The 15,767-nt window shown below is 37.3% G+C and overlaps 1 protein-coding gene across 4 annotated transcripts in view; it reads right to left on the minus strand.

Annotated features, from left to right (window-relative positions):
* LOC143851698 (putative LRR receptor-like serine/threonine-protein kinase At1g05700) overlaps positions 1-15,767 on the minus strand; it is a 99,693-nt gene that overhangs the window by 72,159 nt on the left and 11,767 nt on the right. For 2 of the 4 annotated variants that reach the window (XM_077361192.1, XM_077361184.1), the window contains exon 2: positions 11,082-11,634. The exons of the other annotated variants lie outside the window; for them this stretch is intronic. In XM_077361192.1, coding sequence (XP_077217307.1) covers positions 11,082-11,634 — 553 coding nt within the window. The remainder of the gene's footprint in view (positions 1-11,081; positions 11,635-15,767) is intronic. 4 annotated transcript variants of the gene reach the window in all.

The following is a 15,767-nucleotide window of genomic DNA, read 5'->3' on the forward strand; positions in this document are numbered from 1 at the left end:
CCGTTTGGGGGCAATACTATAATTTCTGGGTTAGGTAAACCTACCCTGCACAGGCCCCAACGGCTCTTTTGCCAGACCGGGGCAGTCGACCGAGCTATGGCGGTCGCCTGCCCTTATCGGGTGCTTTTTTTTATATTTGAATTTCGAACATTCGCGGTCGACCGGGGTTGACACAGTCACTCGCCGAGGGCTACCTATTCGATAAACATTTTGGCTCAAAACATGGGGCGGTCGACCAAGCTCACACAGTCGCCCGCGAAGGGCTTTCTGGTTTGAAAATTATTTGGCTCGAAAAATATTACGCGGTCAACCGAGTCATCTCGGTTGCCCGCTAAGACCTTCCTGGATGGTTTTTGACTTTTCAAAAACTCCATCCTCGGTCAACCGGAATGGCCTGGTCGACCGGCCCACTTAAATTTGGTTGATCCAGGGATTCCATGTATCATCCCGCGGTCGCTCGGCCTAGCCCGGTCGACCGGCCCTGTGTTAAAAACTTGATCTCGCACTTGTGGTTTCCTTGAATCTTCGATATATAATACGGCTTGAAGGATGACCACCAAGACTCGACTTTCTCCAAGACTAGCCCTTGTTCTTCTTGCTCCAAGTGTTGATATGAATGTAACATGTCTAAATTACAACACTAGCAAGAACATTAGCATCATATAATCAATTTGAGTTTGTAGATCATCAAAACATAGGTAGGGTTGAACCCTTGGGCTTACAATTATTGTCGATGTTGTTGGTGGTGGATTTTTTTCTTTTGTTATAATTGTTGGTTGTTGGCTGGTGTGATTATTGTAGTGGTTGGTGGTGGTGTTGTTGTTGCTCAGTGTTGCCTGTTCGTTGGTTATCATTTGTTCTGTCCTTGATGATTATTGGTTGTTTGGTGATGTTCTTTGCGACTTGGTGTTTTATGACATTCCTATTGTTTGTGGATTCATATTGGGTTGATAGTGTTGCCTTCGCGTGTATTGGAGGTTGTTTGCTGTTAGTTGTTCTTGATATTATTCTTGTGGTTGCCGACGGTTGTTCTTATGGATCGTGGCCGCGATCGTGATTCGGGGAGGGGAGGTCGTGGTCGTGGCTTTCAATATTGTACCCACCATCGCATGGATGGCCATAGTGCTGACTACTGTTATGAGTTACATCCAGAGCTTCTCGATACTGTTCTACTACTCCTGTTGTTGCTTCTGAGGGTTCCCCTTTTGCTCCTATTGCACCTGCTACATCGGCCGCTACAGACTCTATGCATGTCACTTGTGCTGAATATGAGGAGCTTGTCCACCTACATGATAGAAGCAAGCAGCTCACAACCACATTTGCCCAGCCAGGTAGTTCGTCTTATTTTATTTCTGGATCATAGCTCATTGATTTATGAGCATCTCATCACATAAATGGTAATTTTAATCTCCTTACTTCTTTCTAGTCCTCCCCTTCTAGTGCCCCTCATTCTATTACATTAGAAGATGGAACTACATCATCTGTCTCTGGGGTTGGTGTACTCTCCATCTCTAATGGCCTTTGTTTATCTTTTGTACTTTATGTTCCTTCATATCCTGTTAGTCTATTGTCTGTGCGTCAATTAACAAAAAAACTCTAAACTGTTCTATTTCTTTCTTTCCCTCTTACTGCACCTTTCAGGATCTGAAACCTGGGACAAGGATTGGTTTGGGTCCTGAGATTGGTGGCTTATACTATCTCGAGCCCTGTTGGCGGTACTCTTCGTACTTCTGTTGATGCTTATAAGTGGAACTGTCATTTGGGCCACCTTCGTGCTGAGAAGCTTCAAAAATCTCCTTTTATTACTAGCTCTATTGAGTTATTTTCTTGTGAGTTGGGAAAGCACCCTCAAGTGTCTTTTCCTTCACGTGGTATTCATCGTTCGTCGAGTCGATGTACTTTCTTAAGTTCTAGACTTGTGTCTTCTAATCTTGAATCCAATGTCTGCCTTATGGTGCTATTGTCTCACTTGGATTGTACAAAGGTTGAACCTGTTTCCATTGCATTGTGTATTTTAATTGCCAATGTTTGTTTTGTTGTATAGCTTTGAGTACGCAGAGCTTAATTTGCTTCCATCGTATTGTACATTTCGATCGTTAATCTTTGTATTGTCTTACTTTGATGTCATAAAACTCAACTTGTTTCATTGTTGTAACTGAACATTTGTAATTGTAATGATGTCCCTTAAACCGTATATTCATGCAACATGTTGACAAAGTCTGTTAAAGTTTAGGGCATACAATTTTACTTTCTTGAACGATAGGGAGTATGTTTAGTGTAGTGTAACAGTAAACTTGAATGGTGTAGTTTTCCTTTTTTGTCCTGATATGTGCATAGCTTAATAAAGTTGGTTGTGCCCTTTATGATCAGTGGTTTCCCCTTGAATATTTTTTTTTAAAAAGAAAAAGAAAAAAATGATTCTTCATAGTCTTATGATGACAAGAAATGGGGCAACTTTTGCTCAAAAGAGATAGTATCAATATCATTATCTTGTTAGCACTATCATCTTATAATTACTTCACTGATTTGTCCCCTTCAAGAATTATGCATTCAAGAATTGCCGTAGATTAATTCTTTTGAAGATTCCCTTTGTTCTTTTGAAAATGATGATAACACAACTATGCTTAGTAAATGTATAGGCCTAGATGGCCTTCACAATCTCATTTCATGCTTTTACTTCAGTTTTTGAGCTTGTTTATAACTTTCAGCTCTGTAGGATATTATGATGTGATGTAGTAATTAGATGTGAAGGTTAACGTAAATAAGTAGAATGGAATGACCAGTATAAGCTTTGAAGTATGGTGGTTTGTGGCCTTGGATAGTGATCAGTTTTAGGGATAATTTGAAACAGATCAGTCATTTCATTTTTATGTGAATTGCCATTACAGGCTATTGTACAGTAACAACAACCTGAATGGTTATTATAGAATGGTCAAGATGATACTTATGACATTTTTTTAAGTGTTATCTTGATTTAGTAATTATGTCTACTCAAATTGTTGACTTATAAGCAGACTTAAAGCTTTGATTGTGGTCTTAAGTCTAGCACAATAGGTTAGGGTTATTGAATGATATCGGCTATTTATTGTTGTATGTTCCTTATCTATTGATCCATTTTTTTAGGTTTTCTAAAATTAGTTGAGCTACTTATGGATTCCATCATTTTATTGTTGCTTTCTTACCTATATCCCATTTTCTTCATTGCTTAAATTATTCCCCTTTTCATTACAAGGTGTCTTTAGGGGGACTTGTTTAAGTCCTATGCCCCTTTTTCTTTCTTCATTATTAGAAGAATTTCCAAGTCTTTCAGATATTTCCTTTAGACATTAGATTACCTTTTCATTTTAAGACAAAGGTGATGAAGGAGTCATCACAAGCCCATCTTTTAGGAGACTTGTTGATTCCTAATAGCACTCTCCTCTTTATTTAGTAGACTTTCTTAGTCTTTTAAATACCTTTAGATAGAATCCTTCCTTCATTGCAAGGGCGATGAAGGCATTAGCCCAAGCCCATCTTTAGGAGATTTGCCTAGCATTCCCCTCTTTATTATTTAGACTAGTCCAACCTTTTAGACGCCCTTAAACATTAGTAGCCTACTCATTACAAGAGGCAATGAAAGAGTCATCTAGAGCCCCCCATTCTAGGAGACTGCTCAAGTCTCATAAGTTGCAGCCCCAACTAAGTTAAAGACTAACTTAGTCTTTTTAGTTGCCTTAACCCTATTTATCATTACAAGGGCAATGATAGGGATACATGGAGCCCACCTCTGTGTGTAGGAGACAAGATCAGTCTCATTAGCACCCTTGTTTATCTCATTTTCTTCTAGAGAGATTTGTCCTTTTGGCAGTGTTATTAGAGAGTCTTTTAACTTATTTACCCTTTGGTAGCGTTATTAGAGGTCTTGACTTATTTGTACCCCCCTTATAGAGTGTTAGTCATACTTTGACTTACTTGTACCCCTTTTAGTGTTGATTGTTTAGGAGTCTATCTCATAGACTACTAGTTTGTCTTCTAGTTTAAGAGTTGGTCCTTTAGTGTTGTTGTCACTCCCCTTTAGAGACTAGTTTAGTCTTATTAGACCTTTACCTACTTGGGATCTTACCATGCTATTCATAGTTGGGAAACTAGTTTATTTGTTTGAGATCATTTCATAGCTTTTTTACTATAGTTTGTTTGTTTGGGGTTTCCCCTCTAACCCTAGGGTTTTACCCACGGTGTTGCTTTGTGTGTTCCCTTTGGCATTTGGCCAAAATGGTGAAAACATTTTAAAAAAATCTAAAAACACATGAACATTTTAAAATCCAAAAATATTACAAATTTCAAACTCAAAACATTTGAAAACCAGAAAACTTCAAAACCATTTTGAAAAGTTAAAGTTTTAGGAGCGTACTAGGAAAGTTTGTTTCCGAACTACGTTGGCTTGATCCTCTTCCACGAGGTACGTAGGCAGCTTGGGATCTTTATTCCAAGTCCAGCAAAACTTTGTAAATAGAACTTTGTAAACCTTTAAAAAATCTTTCAAACAGCTATAAAATCTTGTTTTCAAAAAGCTCTTCCTTTAGAGTTAGGAGTTTGTCCTAGATAGAGTATTTTAGTGTTTTGTGTTTGTGTTAGAGTTAGGAGTTTGTCCTCGCCTCTGTCCAGTCAGTTGGCGATCCATATCGCCGACTGATGACTAGAATATGGTGCGTTAGCAATCCAATTATTTTTCTTAGGACACACAGCCTAGTTGCACATAGGATATAGAAACCACTTGCATTAGCTTAGGGCTAAACTTGCATTTAGTTAGGGCATATAGGAAGTTCTAAAATCCACAATTCACTTTAACCTAAACAACGATCAAGAAGCTTTAAAAATCAGTCCGGTCTTTTAGATTGAGTCTAGTTTAGTGGTCTAGATGTCTTAAACATCATAGTTTAGAATAGGCGCGCAAGAACTACGTGACCTTGATTCCTGTAGATGGGGGGATACGTAGGCGGCTTGGATGGATGTAAGGCCGTCCAAGATTCGGGCAAAAATATTTAGAGTTTTAGGATTTGTTGTTAGCATTTTGGGATCTGAATATGTTATTCGGCATTGTTTATTAAATAGGTACATGCTAGTGTGTTTTCTTACTTTGTTTTTAGTGTTCGTTTTCTTTTGATATATTTCATGTGCAGTTTACTTGCTTCTTCACATTGCTTAGCTATAGTTCTTTATTATCTTTACTTATTTGTTTACTTACTTAGCTGTAGCTCTCATTTGCTTTCTTATTGTCGTATATTGCTTTACTTTGTTATAGTTCTTTAAAGTTTACTCAAATGTTTAGTTGTAGCATTTATTTACCTGCTTATTTCATTTACATGCTTAGCTATAGCTCTTTTACTGCTTTCCTGTTATTTCTTGCTAATTTTATCTTATCATATCTGTCATTACCTGCTTAGCTATAGCTATGCATGTGTAGCTATGCATGTGTTTGTTACTGCTTTCTAGATGTGATGAGTTAAGATTAGATATGATGAGTTAGGATTTGGATGGTTTATTTTTCTTTTGCCCATCCCCGGGTCATGCATGTTTAGGTAGACGTTCTCTCGGGGATGCTTGTTCCCATTTCACATGATTTTTGCCCAAAACTCTTCAAAGTTAATAAATAAATGGCATAAGAGACCGATTGCCCTCGGGCGAGTTGGATGCCTAACACCTTCCCAGCTCGTAATCAGGCACGGACCCAATTATTTCTGGTGATTCATTGCAAACAAAGCATGTTTTTTGGTTTCATGGTCTATCCATGGATGGCGACTCTTTATTGTTTTAGGTACTTCTTGGTTTTGAGTCTTTTGTCTCCGGATCAAGAGATATCTCATATATATCGCCACTCGTACTATGCTATGAGGGTGGCACATGTTTCGAGAGTTCCTTGGTAGAGCTCTCCTACATGTGGAGATCCACAGGACTGACGGGGGACTCGTTCCTCGCCGCCTTCTCAGGATCGGGGTCCACACTACTTAAGGATCATTCTGAAGTTTTTAATACATTTCATCATTTTTACTTTGAAGTTGCTAATCAATTTAAATGTTCTATTTCTTGCTTGCGCACTGATAATGCCAAAGAATATTTCTCTACCTGTAATGGTTTTCAACAATTTCTTGAGTCACATCGCATCATCCATGAGTCTTCCTGAACTTATACCTCGCAGCAGAATGGTGTCGCTGAGAGGAAGATACGATACATATTGGATATGAATCGCACTATTATATTCCAGATGCGTGTTTCCAAGTGTTATTGGGGAGATGCAGCTCTTACATCTTGCTTTCTAGCGAATCGTCTTCCCACTTCTGTCTTATCCAGACACCATTTTTTGTCTGGTATCCTTTAGGTGATCCTTTTCCATTGATCCCTCGTGTCTTTGAGTGTACCTGTTTTGCCCACAACCTAGCTCTTGGACGTAACAAATTGGACCCTCTAGCAGAAAAATATATCTTTTTGAGCTACTCTCGTACTAAAAAATGATACAAGTGTTACAGTCCTCGGCTGCAGAAAACCTTTATTTCTGCGGATGTCACATTCTTCTTCCTATTTTTTATCCATCTCCGAGTCCTCTTGAGGTACCTACTTTGCTTTTTCAGCTGTCATCGAGCCCTGTAGAGCCCTGACCCCTTCAGCAATGAATGATACTTACCTTTCTACATCTACACCAAAAGTGTACACTCAAGGCTCACGACAGGTTAGTCTTCCTACAGGCAAGCCATCATCTCCAACCGTTGTTCCTCATCCTCAGTAGGATACATTTCCATCAAGTAATCCTCTTCATGTGTCTAATTCGCCTATTGCTTCTCGCACTCGATCTCACACTACTTTTTTTAAGGATAGCCAATTTCATTAAAAGAAGACCAAGATGGTCAAGATACAAGAAAAATATGAGAAAAACAAAGGAGAAAGTTGAACAGGAACAAGCTAGAAACAAAACATTAGGGTGGAAGAGAATCGAATAGCGCCAACTCGATCTCACACTACTACCCATCCAATACCACAGCTTGCTTCTTATGAGCGTCGATCGCCTTTATTTCGTTCATTTGTTTCTAGGATTTCTTTAGTTTCTTTGCCTAAGGCAGTTTCAGATGCTCTTGCTCATCCTGGTTAGCGAGCTGCAATTGATGCCAGGATGGTTGCACTCAATTCAAATAAACGTGGCAACTTGTTCCTCTTCCATCTGGGGCACAGCCTACTGGGTGTCAATCGGTCTTTGTTATTAAATACCATCCATATGGGACCATTGAGCGCCTCAAAGCATGACTTGTGGCCATGGGATACACTCAGACATTTGGGGTCGATTATCAGGAAACATTGTCACTTGTGGCCAAGATACCTTCTGTACATGTTTTCATATCTATTGTTGTTAATCGTGGTTGGCCATTATATCAGTTGGATGTGAAGAATGCTTTCCTTTATGGCGATCTTGCTGAGGAGGTATATATGGAGCAACCTCCTAAGTATGTTGCTTAGGGGGAGATGTGTTCCTCCATTTATCGCATTCGGAAAGCAATTTATGGGTTGAAACAGCCTTGAGAGGTTCACTGATGCAGTTTTGCGATTTGGCATGAAGCAGTGCACGCGTACGGTTGATCACTCTGTTTTCAGCTATCAATCCAAGGTCGAGTTTATCTTCTTGATAGTTCATGTAGATGATATTGTGATTACGGGAAATGACCAAGCTGGTATACGGAGATTAAAGACTTTCCTCCAGGGAGAGTTTTTCACCAGCGATTTGGGATTCCTCGGATATTTTCTTGGCATCGAGGTAGCGCGTTCTCATTATGGGCTTTTTCTGTCACAGAGAAAGTATACTTTAGACATATTGGAGGAGACTAGATCTATGGGGGTAAAACCTGCATCCACTCCTGTGGACCTAATGTCAAACTCTTTCCAGATCAGGGAGACTTGCTAGATAATCCAGGACAATACATGAAACTTGTTGGAAAGCTGGTTTATTTGACAGTTACTCGCCTTGATATCCTGTATGTTGTAGGAGTTGTTAGCCAATTTATGAATTCTCCTCGCACGTCCCATTGGGCAACAGTAATTCAAATCATCAGGTATTTGAAGGGTACCTTAGGAAAAGGACTGTGCTTCAAGAAATATGATCACAAAAGAGTAGAGAGATATACTGATGCAGATTGGGCAGGGTCTCTTGCAGACAGGAGATCTACAACTTGTTATTGTACCTTCATTGGCTGTATCTTGGAGCATGGTTTGAATTTAGGCCGAAATGTTTCGTTTCGTTCCAGCCGAAATATTTCGGTTTCGGCAGAAACCGAAATGAAATTCACATGAACTTGTTTCTTTATAAGATTTCGCCGAAATTTTAATGAAATTTCACCGAAATTCTGAAATTTCAGTTGAAATTTCATTTTTGGACTTTTTTACAAAATTTCCACTGAAATTTTAAAAATGTACACCGAAATTTATGAAATTTCTACCAAAATAGCCAAAATTTCAACCGAAATAGTCGAAATTTTAAACATTTCGGTCAAAATTTTTAAAAAAATGAAATCATAATCATTTTTTTACATGATTTCGGTTGAAATTTTGGCCCGAAACAGTGGTGGCCAAAAATGACACCAAAATCTAAATTTAAAACCTTGTCTTGGAGAAGTAAGAAGCAAGACATTGTGTCCAAATGCAGTGCAGAAGCAGAGTACAAAGCTATGCCGTATACGAGTGGAGAACTGATTTGGTTACGCTCCATTCTATCCAAGATTGGATTCTCATCTTCAGAACCAGCATAGTTATATTGCGATAACAAGTCTATGATTCATATTGCCATAACCCGGTCTTTCATGAGCGAACCAAACACATTGAGGTAGATTGCTTCGTCAGAGAATTCAGAGAGACAAAATATGCACTATGTTCTCTCGATCAGCAGACCAACTTGCAGATGTATTCACTAAACCATTAGGGCCTGTTAGGTTAAAGGATGCTTGTAACAAGATCAGAATGTATGATATATACATTCCAGCTTGAGGGGGAGTGTTAGACGCAACTCATTAAGGGTATTTTGGTCAGTGTAATATATATATATATATATATATATATATATATATATGAGCAAAGTGTTCCTGCGCAGCTGCTCAGTTAGCTTAACTGAGCAGCTGCCCAAAAAAACTCATGTGGCCCCATATTTTTTGGGTGATTCAAAGCATTCATTTGATGGGCCCTTCCATGGATTGGGTGTGTACCAAAAATCAGCTCCATTGGATCACCAATGGGTGTCCATTTGTGGGGCCAAAAATGGACAGATACTGTTTCTCCACAAATCTGTCCATTTTTTGCCCCACAAATGGACACCCTAAGGTGATCCAATGGAGCTGATTTTTGGTGGACACCCTACCCATGAAAGGGCCCATCAAATGAATGCTCTGGATCCCACCCAAAATGTGGCCACATGAGTTTTTGGGGCAGCTGCTCAGTTAAGCTAACTGAGCAGCTGCGCAGGAACACTGCCCTCATATATATATATATATATATATATATATATATATATAACATAAGAGAAAAGGAGAGAATCATTTGAATTTCTCCCAAAATTCTAATAGAATTACACATACGTTTTTTTTACTTTTTTTAACAAAAGCACCCATTCAACCCACATATTTTCAATCCTACCCCCTCCTTTATGCTTTGTAACAAAGGCACCCATTAAAGCCACTTAATTGCAATCCTACTCCCCTCCTTTATGCTTTTTGAATAAAAAAAGTGGACAAAGGCAATAATAATCAGTACATACTAAAGTTTTGGAGGAACATTACGGAAAGAGTGCTTGAAAGTTGCAAAATTACAGAAAAAAGTATCGAAATGGGTACCTGTTTATGACAATTACGGAAAAAACTACAAAGATGAGGTATCGATATATGACAATTACGAAAAAAACTACTTTTCCTTATGAATTTTTTGGGGATATTATGAATTCCGGACACCTTTAAACATATTTACGAATTCCGGGCACCTGAAGAGGAACAACAGATTATGGAAACCTCTATATATTGGAGGGCTAGGATCAGCCTATGGAAATGATTTTACGGGCACAACATATTGATGTTGTGTGCCATCATATGGACGGTTTGGATCAACCTATAATGTGGTCTGTACAGTTCTTTGTCGGCCCGTGCATCGCACGGGATTTTTTACTTATATATATATATATATATATATATATATATATATATGAGAAAAGTGAAACTACACACTCGTGCACCCTATCAATGTGATGGCCTATCAAATGAATGGTTTGGATCACCCAAACAATGTGGACCCACTGTATTTTAAGCTGTCGGTGTGTGTGTGTGTGTGTGTGTTTTCGTGTGGAGAGGGCTTTAAGCCTTTAACCCTCTCACGCTTTCTTTGTCCTTCTTTCTCTTCCACCATGTAGTCTTCTAACAATGTGCCAGTGCAATGGATAGAGAATTGAAATTAAAGAGAAATGCTAGCCAGAGGTGATGAGTCCATTCCATCAAGTCTTCAATTCTTGGAGTAAACTACAACTAATGAAAAATAAAAGATGAGGCAGAAAAGTAGACATAACAATAAATATAAATTATGAAATGTTTTGGATTGGTTCTGAGACTTCCGTTATCTCCTTGCATAGTTTCTCTCACAAACTGTTAATGACAAGTTTTTGCACCAACAACTTCCTCTTTGAATTTTGAATAAAACCTGTCACAACTACTTGTAACTTCCACTTTGAACTTTGAATTTCAAAGGTCACAATTACTTGTAACTTCCACTTTGAAATTTGAATTTCAAAGGCCACCATATTTGAAAATAACCATCGTCATCCATCTATTGGCGGATAACTACTCAAGAGATTCAAAAAAAGAGTGTAAAGACTATTATGAGTTATAATGATTCTTAACAAATTATGTATTTAAATTCGAAACGATTTGCAGATTGGAAAATGATATGGGGACTCTAGTAGGTCATCACCAGTCTTGTTTATCAATTAGTAATGTCCCATGGGCCGGATGATTCTACCCCTTTGATCAAGAATCCGATAAAAATAAGTTTGATTTTATGTTCCTCATACTGTAGCATGCACATTCACTTACCTGACTATCTGACCGGTAGTAGATCCGACGTCAAGACGCTTGTAGAGTACTAGAGAGTCAGAATCATCGGTGGTGAGGTTATACAAGGACATATCCATTAGCCTCAATTCCAACGTAGATATGAAAGGTGTTCCCAAACCCGTATTCACCAGACAAACAGACATGAAATTCCTCGAGGAAATTGTGATAATCTCTGTCGACATTGTCCCAGATGTGCCAGTTAAATTCACAGAATCCCAGAGATTGACACCCAAATAGAGATCAAATTGTGGAAATAGATTTAAGCCATCATAATTTCCATACATGAAAGATGCTCTGATTAGATACTTGCTATCCATCTCAACAGGTTTTATGGTGTAACAATTCCGACTTCCATCAGGAAAGCTCCTCAAGTTCAAAAGTTGTCGTTGTAGAGAAGTGGAGATAAAACTAGAGGAAATGTTTTTGTTCACTCCTGCTTCTATGAAATCTGTATCGGAAGAGTAATCTATTGTGGTTTCATCATCTTTGTAGCCGGAACCTTCAGCCAAGCCACAGTCTATACTTATAAAACCTACAAATAAACCGTGAAATTTATTGTTAGATTTGCTTGTTTTGCTATCACGACACTGTATGAACTTTTTCTTCTTACACCTCTACATATAGGTATATAATTAATTTGCAAAGGAACATTATATGTGAAAGCAAAATACACAAACAAATGAGAATACTAGAAGTAAAAAATGAAATTAAATGAGAAAGTAGATGCATCCAATAAGAGAAATCATATCGTGTATGCATAGTTAAAAAGTTGTAGAAAAGGGTAATAAATTTTCTTTAAATATGGATTCAATTCCTTAATCATCACCTAAAATTCTGGTCACCACACATCTTAAGCAGGATTGCTAGCTTCATTGGCAATCTCATTTACATGGACTCTCAAATCCCCAATGTACCTCGGTTGCCATTTGCTATGGTCTGCGTTAAGAAAAATGCTGGGGATTGAGCTTCCGTCCCAAATTGAAATCCAAACTTCCAATGGATCTCTATCACAGAAAGTGGAATATGATTGTGTATGTTTTTCGGTCATAGTATCTCAACCTGCCCTATGACCATACCAATTAGCGCAACAAATATGCTAATTCTCATTAAGGAGTGGTATCTCAACCTTCCCTATGACCATACCAATTAGCGCAACAAATATGCTAATTCTCATTAAGGAGTGGATCAAAGGGAGCTTGCCAAATGCCGATGGTGAATGCACTGGTGATGAAGCTAGTCATTGTAATGACCTAATCAGATTGAATCACATGTTCAATTGTAAACTTATTTAGCACTCATTTACAAGCTTAGGGTCTTCACCCCGGTGACTGAGATAAGTCCTCTTGCGCCATTGTAGAGGCAAGGCTCATGATAGTTATCTACGGGATCAGATGTCTAGTCTCATCCCCAACTGTGAATGGTTTTAGGTCTGGAAGGAGCTAGAATATCATCTCTCTTTTAGGCCTACAAGGAGCTAGAGTATCATATCTCACTGCCCTTAGGATTTGTGAATCCTGGGCATGATATTCCTACCATGTTGCCTAAGGAAATGCATCTTAATTTATAGATTGAACTATCATATAACACGTTCATGAATTACCCAATATAAGTTATGATGTATAATAGTGATAAACGAAAAAAAATTCAAGTACAAATATTGTCTTTTAGAGCATATACTAATGACAAAAGAAATCCCCCTCATAGAAAATGTGAGAAAAAAACACATACCTCAAAAAATGAGTCAAGTACCCCTATCTCATAAAAAATGACCAAAATACCCTTATTTCATAGAAAATAACAAAAATACATACCTAATGGAAAATGACAGGAATACTTTATAACATGGAAAATAATCAAAATACCCGTATCTCATAAAATGACCAAAGTACCCCTAATCTAATAGAAAATGATAAAAAAATACCCATATTTCATGGAAAATGACAAAAATATGTTCTTTTTAAAATGACAAGAATATCCCTATCTCATGAAAATTGACAAAAGTACTCCTATCCATGAAAATGACAAAAATACTCTTATCTCATAAAAATGACAAAAATACACATTTCTCAAGGAAATATGCTAGAAGTACCCATGTCTCACAAAATGACCAAAATACCCCTATCACTTGGGAACTGAGACAAGAATATTTTTGTAACTTGATCCTAATCCTCCAATATATTTAGTAAAAACGGACGGCTGAAAGGTTTAATATTTATGAGGTGAAATTAGTGCTCAAAGAAACAATTTAGAAAGTTTATGTCCCATTTTATGCTCGAGTTGCGGTGCACAAGAGAAAACCAAAAATACTTTTAGGGTACATTTTACTCTAAAAAATTTTACATCTGTAAATCTAACTCGAATAAATTTTCATATGCCCATTTCATGTCTAAGGAAACTGAGCCTGCGTAAAAGTTCAACTCCATATGAAACCTTCGATCACGACACACTATTTATGAATTGCCCATTTTAGTTTGAAATTGATTTCGTGGGAGATTGTTGAATTGTATAAAAAAATTATTTTATCTTTTTTTGTTTTTGAGTTTCTTTGAATCAAGATTTTAAATATGCTAATCCTAGTTATTGATTCTGTTTCATTCTTTGTTTCGTTTTGGTCAGTGGAACGGAATTTTGGTGTTTCATTTCGGAAAAGAGAACTTTTTTTTAATAGTTGAAAATTTTTAAAATTAAAAAAAATAAAACAATGCTAAAAATCAGAACAACATGGTCATCCCATGCAACCTAATCGGTCATAACATGAAGGTTTTAAAGATACAACATTTACTTAAAGGAAAATCAATGTCAACTGAAATACCATTGTTGACGAGTGCATTATTAGATGAAAAATTTTAGAGACTAAATTATGAGATTTTTTTTGTAGACTTTTGGAATTTAATAATGTTTGGATATGATATAATTTATGAATTTTTAAAATTGGAAAAATACCTCATCGTTCAGAAGTTAAGATTTTGACCGGCCTAAAATGATTGAAAAAGTTCGAATCTTGTACTAAAACAGAAATTTGACTTTCTATGCTTTTAGTGTAGGGTCTTGAAACTATTTTTAATAAATCCAAATAAGGGATATTCCCATTTTTACATGTAAATCTTAAGTAGATGGACATTAAAATAGTAAAAACGCAATACCCAATTCCAAGAAGAGGCAAGAAGAAGAAAAGAGAAAAAAGTGAAAAAAAGAGAGTAAAAAGTAAGTGTTTCGGTCGAAATAGGGCATTTCGTCCTCTTACAGATGAAACACCTTGTTTCAACCGAAAATGGGGAAAAACATAATTCTGGGGAGGGCGAGGGTGGTGTTCCGTTTCAGAATTATGGACGGAACGATACGTTTCAGCCGAAATTGATAACTAAGGTGCTAGTCGTTTTATTCCATTTTACATCTCTTACAAATTTTCAGACATTTTTATATTTCAGTATTTTACCTTTTAAACCCTTTCATACATTACTCTTTATTGCAAGGATCCACTAAAATCTTATTATGGCTAACTATCACTCTTTGCCCTAAATATCACTCCTGGCCCTTTCGGTTGTTCGTCGAGAGGAGAGCTGACCAAGCCAAACAAAGGCTCTACGGGCCCTTTGTTCAGTCATAGCCACCCACCAGCAACCAATCTTGCGTTTAGGGTCTTTTTTTCCTTTCTTTTTATTGGATGTTCTGAAATGGCTGATAGTTAGATAGTGTAGACACCCCTATTTTGCTTTAATTTAAAAAGCAAAAGATTTGGTAGTTTGTCAAGTTTCGAGTCCGTATTCCACCTAGGATTAAGCATCTGTACATTTTAGGGTAGATTTTGCCTCGTTAAAGAAATTCTGAAGTTGATTCGCGATCCTAAAGGTTTCTAGGGTGTTCCAATGGTATCTAGAAGATGAAAATTCAAGTTTCCAACCAACTGAAAAAAAAACCTGTTATTTTTAGAATTTTTGGGGTTTTCCTCATTTTTGGTCATTCACGATGTGTCTCGTCTGACCCCGAGTTATATTTGAGAAATCTTGAGTGATTTTACAAATTTTGAAAAAGCTGCTATTTTTATAAACTCATGGGGCTTTCACATTTTCATCATCTTATGGATATTTCAATTATTTCTCATATATCCAAAACCATCTCGAAGGTACGGCTGATAGATTACGAGTAATTTCGTAAGATTTGGGAAACCTGCTAAATTTAGATCTCTCAAGATTTTCTCTTAGTCATGCACTTCGGGGGTATTTTAGACATTTCCAACATATCATATTTGGTCCCTAAGTTGTGTCTAAGAAATCTTGAGTCCGTTCATAAATTTTCAAACATCTGTTATTTTGGGAATTTCTCAGGGTTTTCCCTAGTCTCGCCAAATTCTAGCACCTCGGGGTAATTTGGTCTTTTCCTGTGTAATTCTTTTGATCCCCGAAATATGTCTGAGAGATTATGAATGATTTTCTGAATTTTGGAAAACCTGCTAAATTTAGAATTTCTCAGGGGTTTCGCTTAATTTGGAAATTCTAAGTGTTGAGGGCATTTTGGGTATTTTCAGGGAACACCAAATGATCCTGTTTAATATTGCTCACCGAAAGGACCCAATTTTAAAAGTTTCTATTTTTGAAGTTTGACCACAAAGACTTTCCATTTTTAATTTTTCCCTTTAGGGGTGAACCAATCTGAGAGTATTTTGGT

Source organism: Tasmannia lanceolata, unplaced genomic scaffold (genome assembly GCF_043159265.1).
Source record: "Tasmannia lanceolata isolate RefF3 unplaced genomic scaffold, GAP_Taslan_0.1 ptg000003l, whole genome shotgun sequence".
Classification (NCBI taxonomy): domain Eukaryota; kingdom Viridiplantae; phylum Streptophyta; class Magnoliopsida; order Canellales; family Winteraceae; genus Tasmannia; species Tasmannia lanceolata.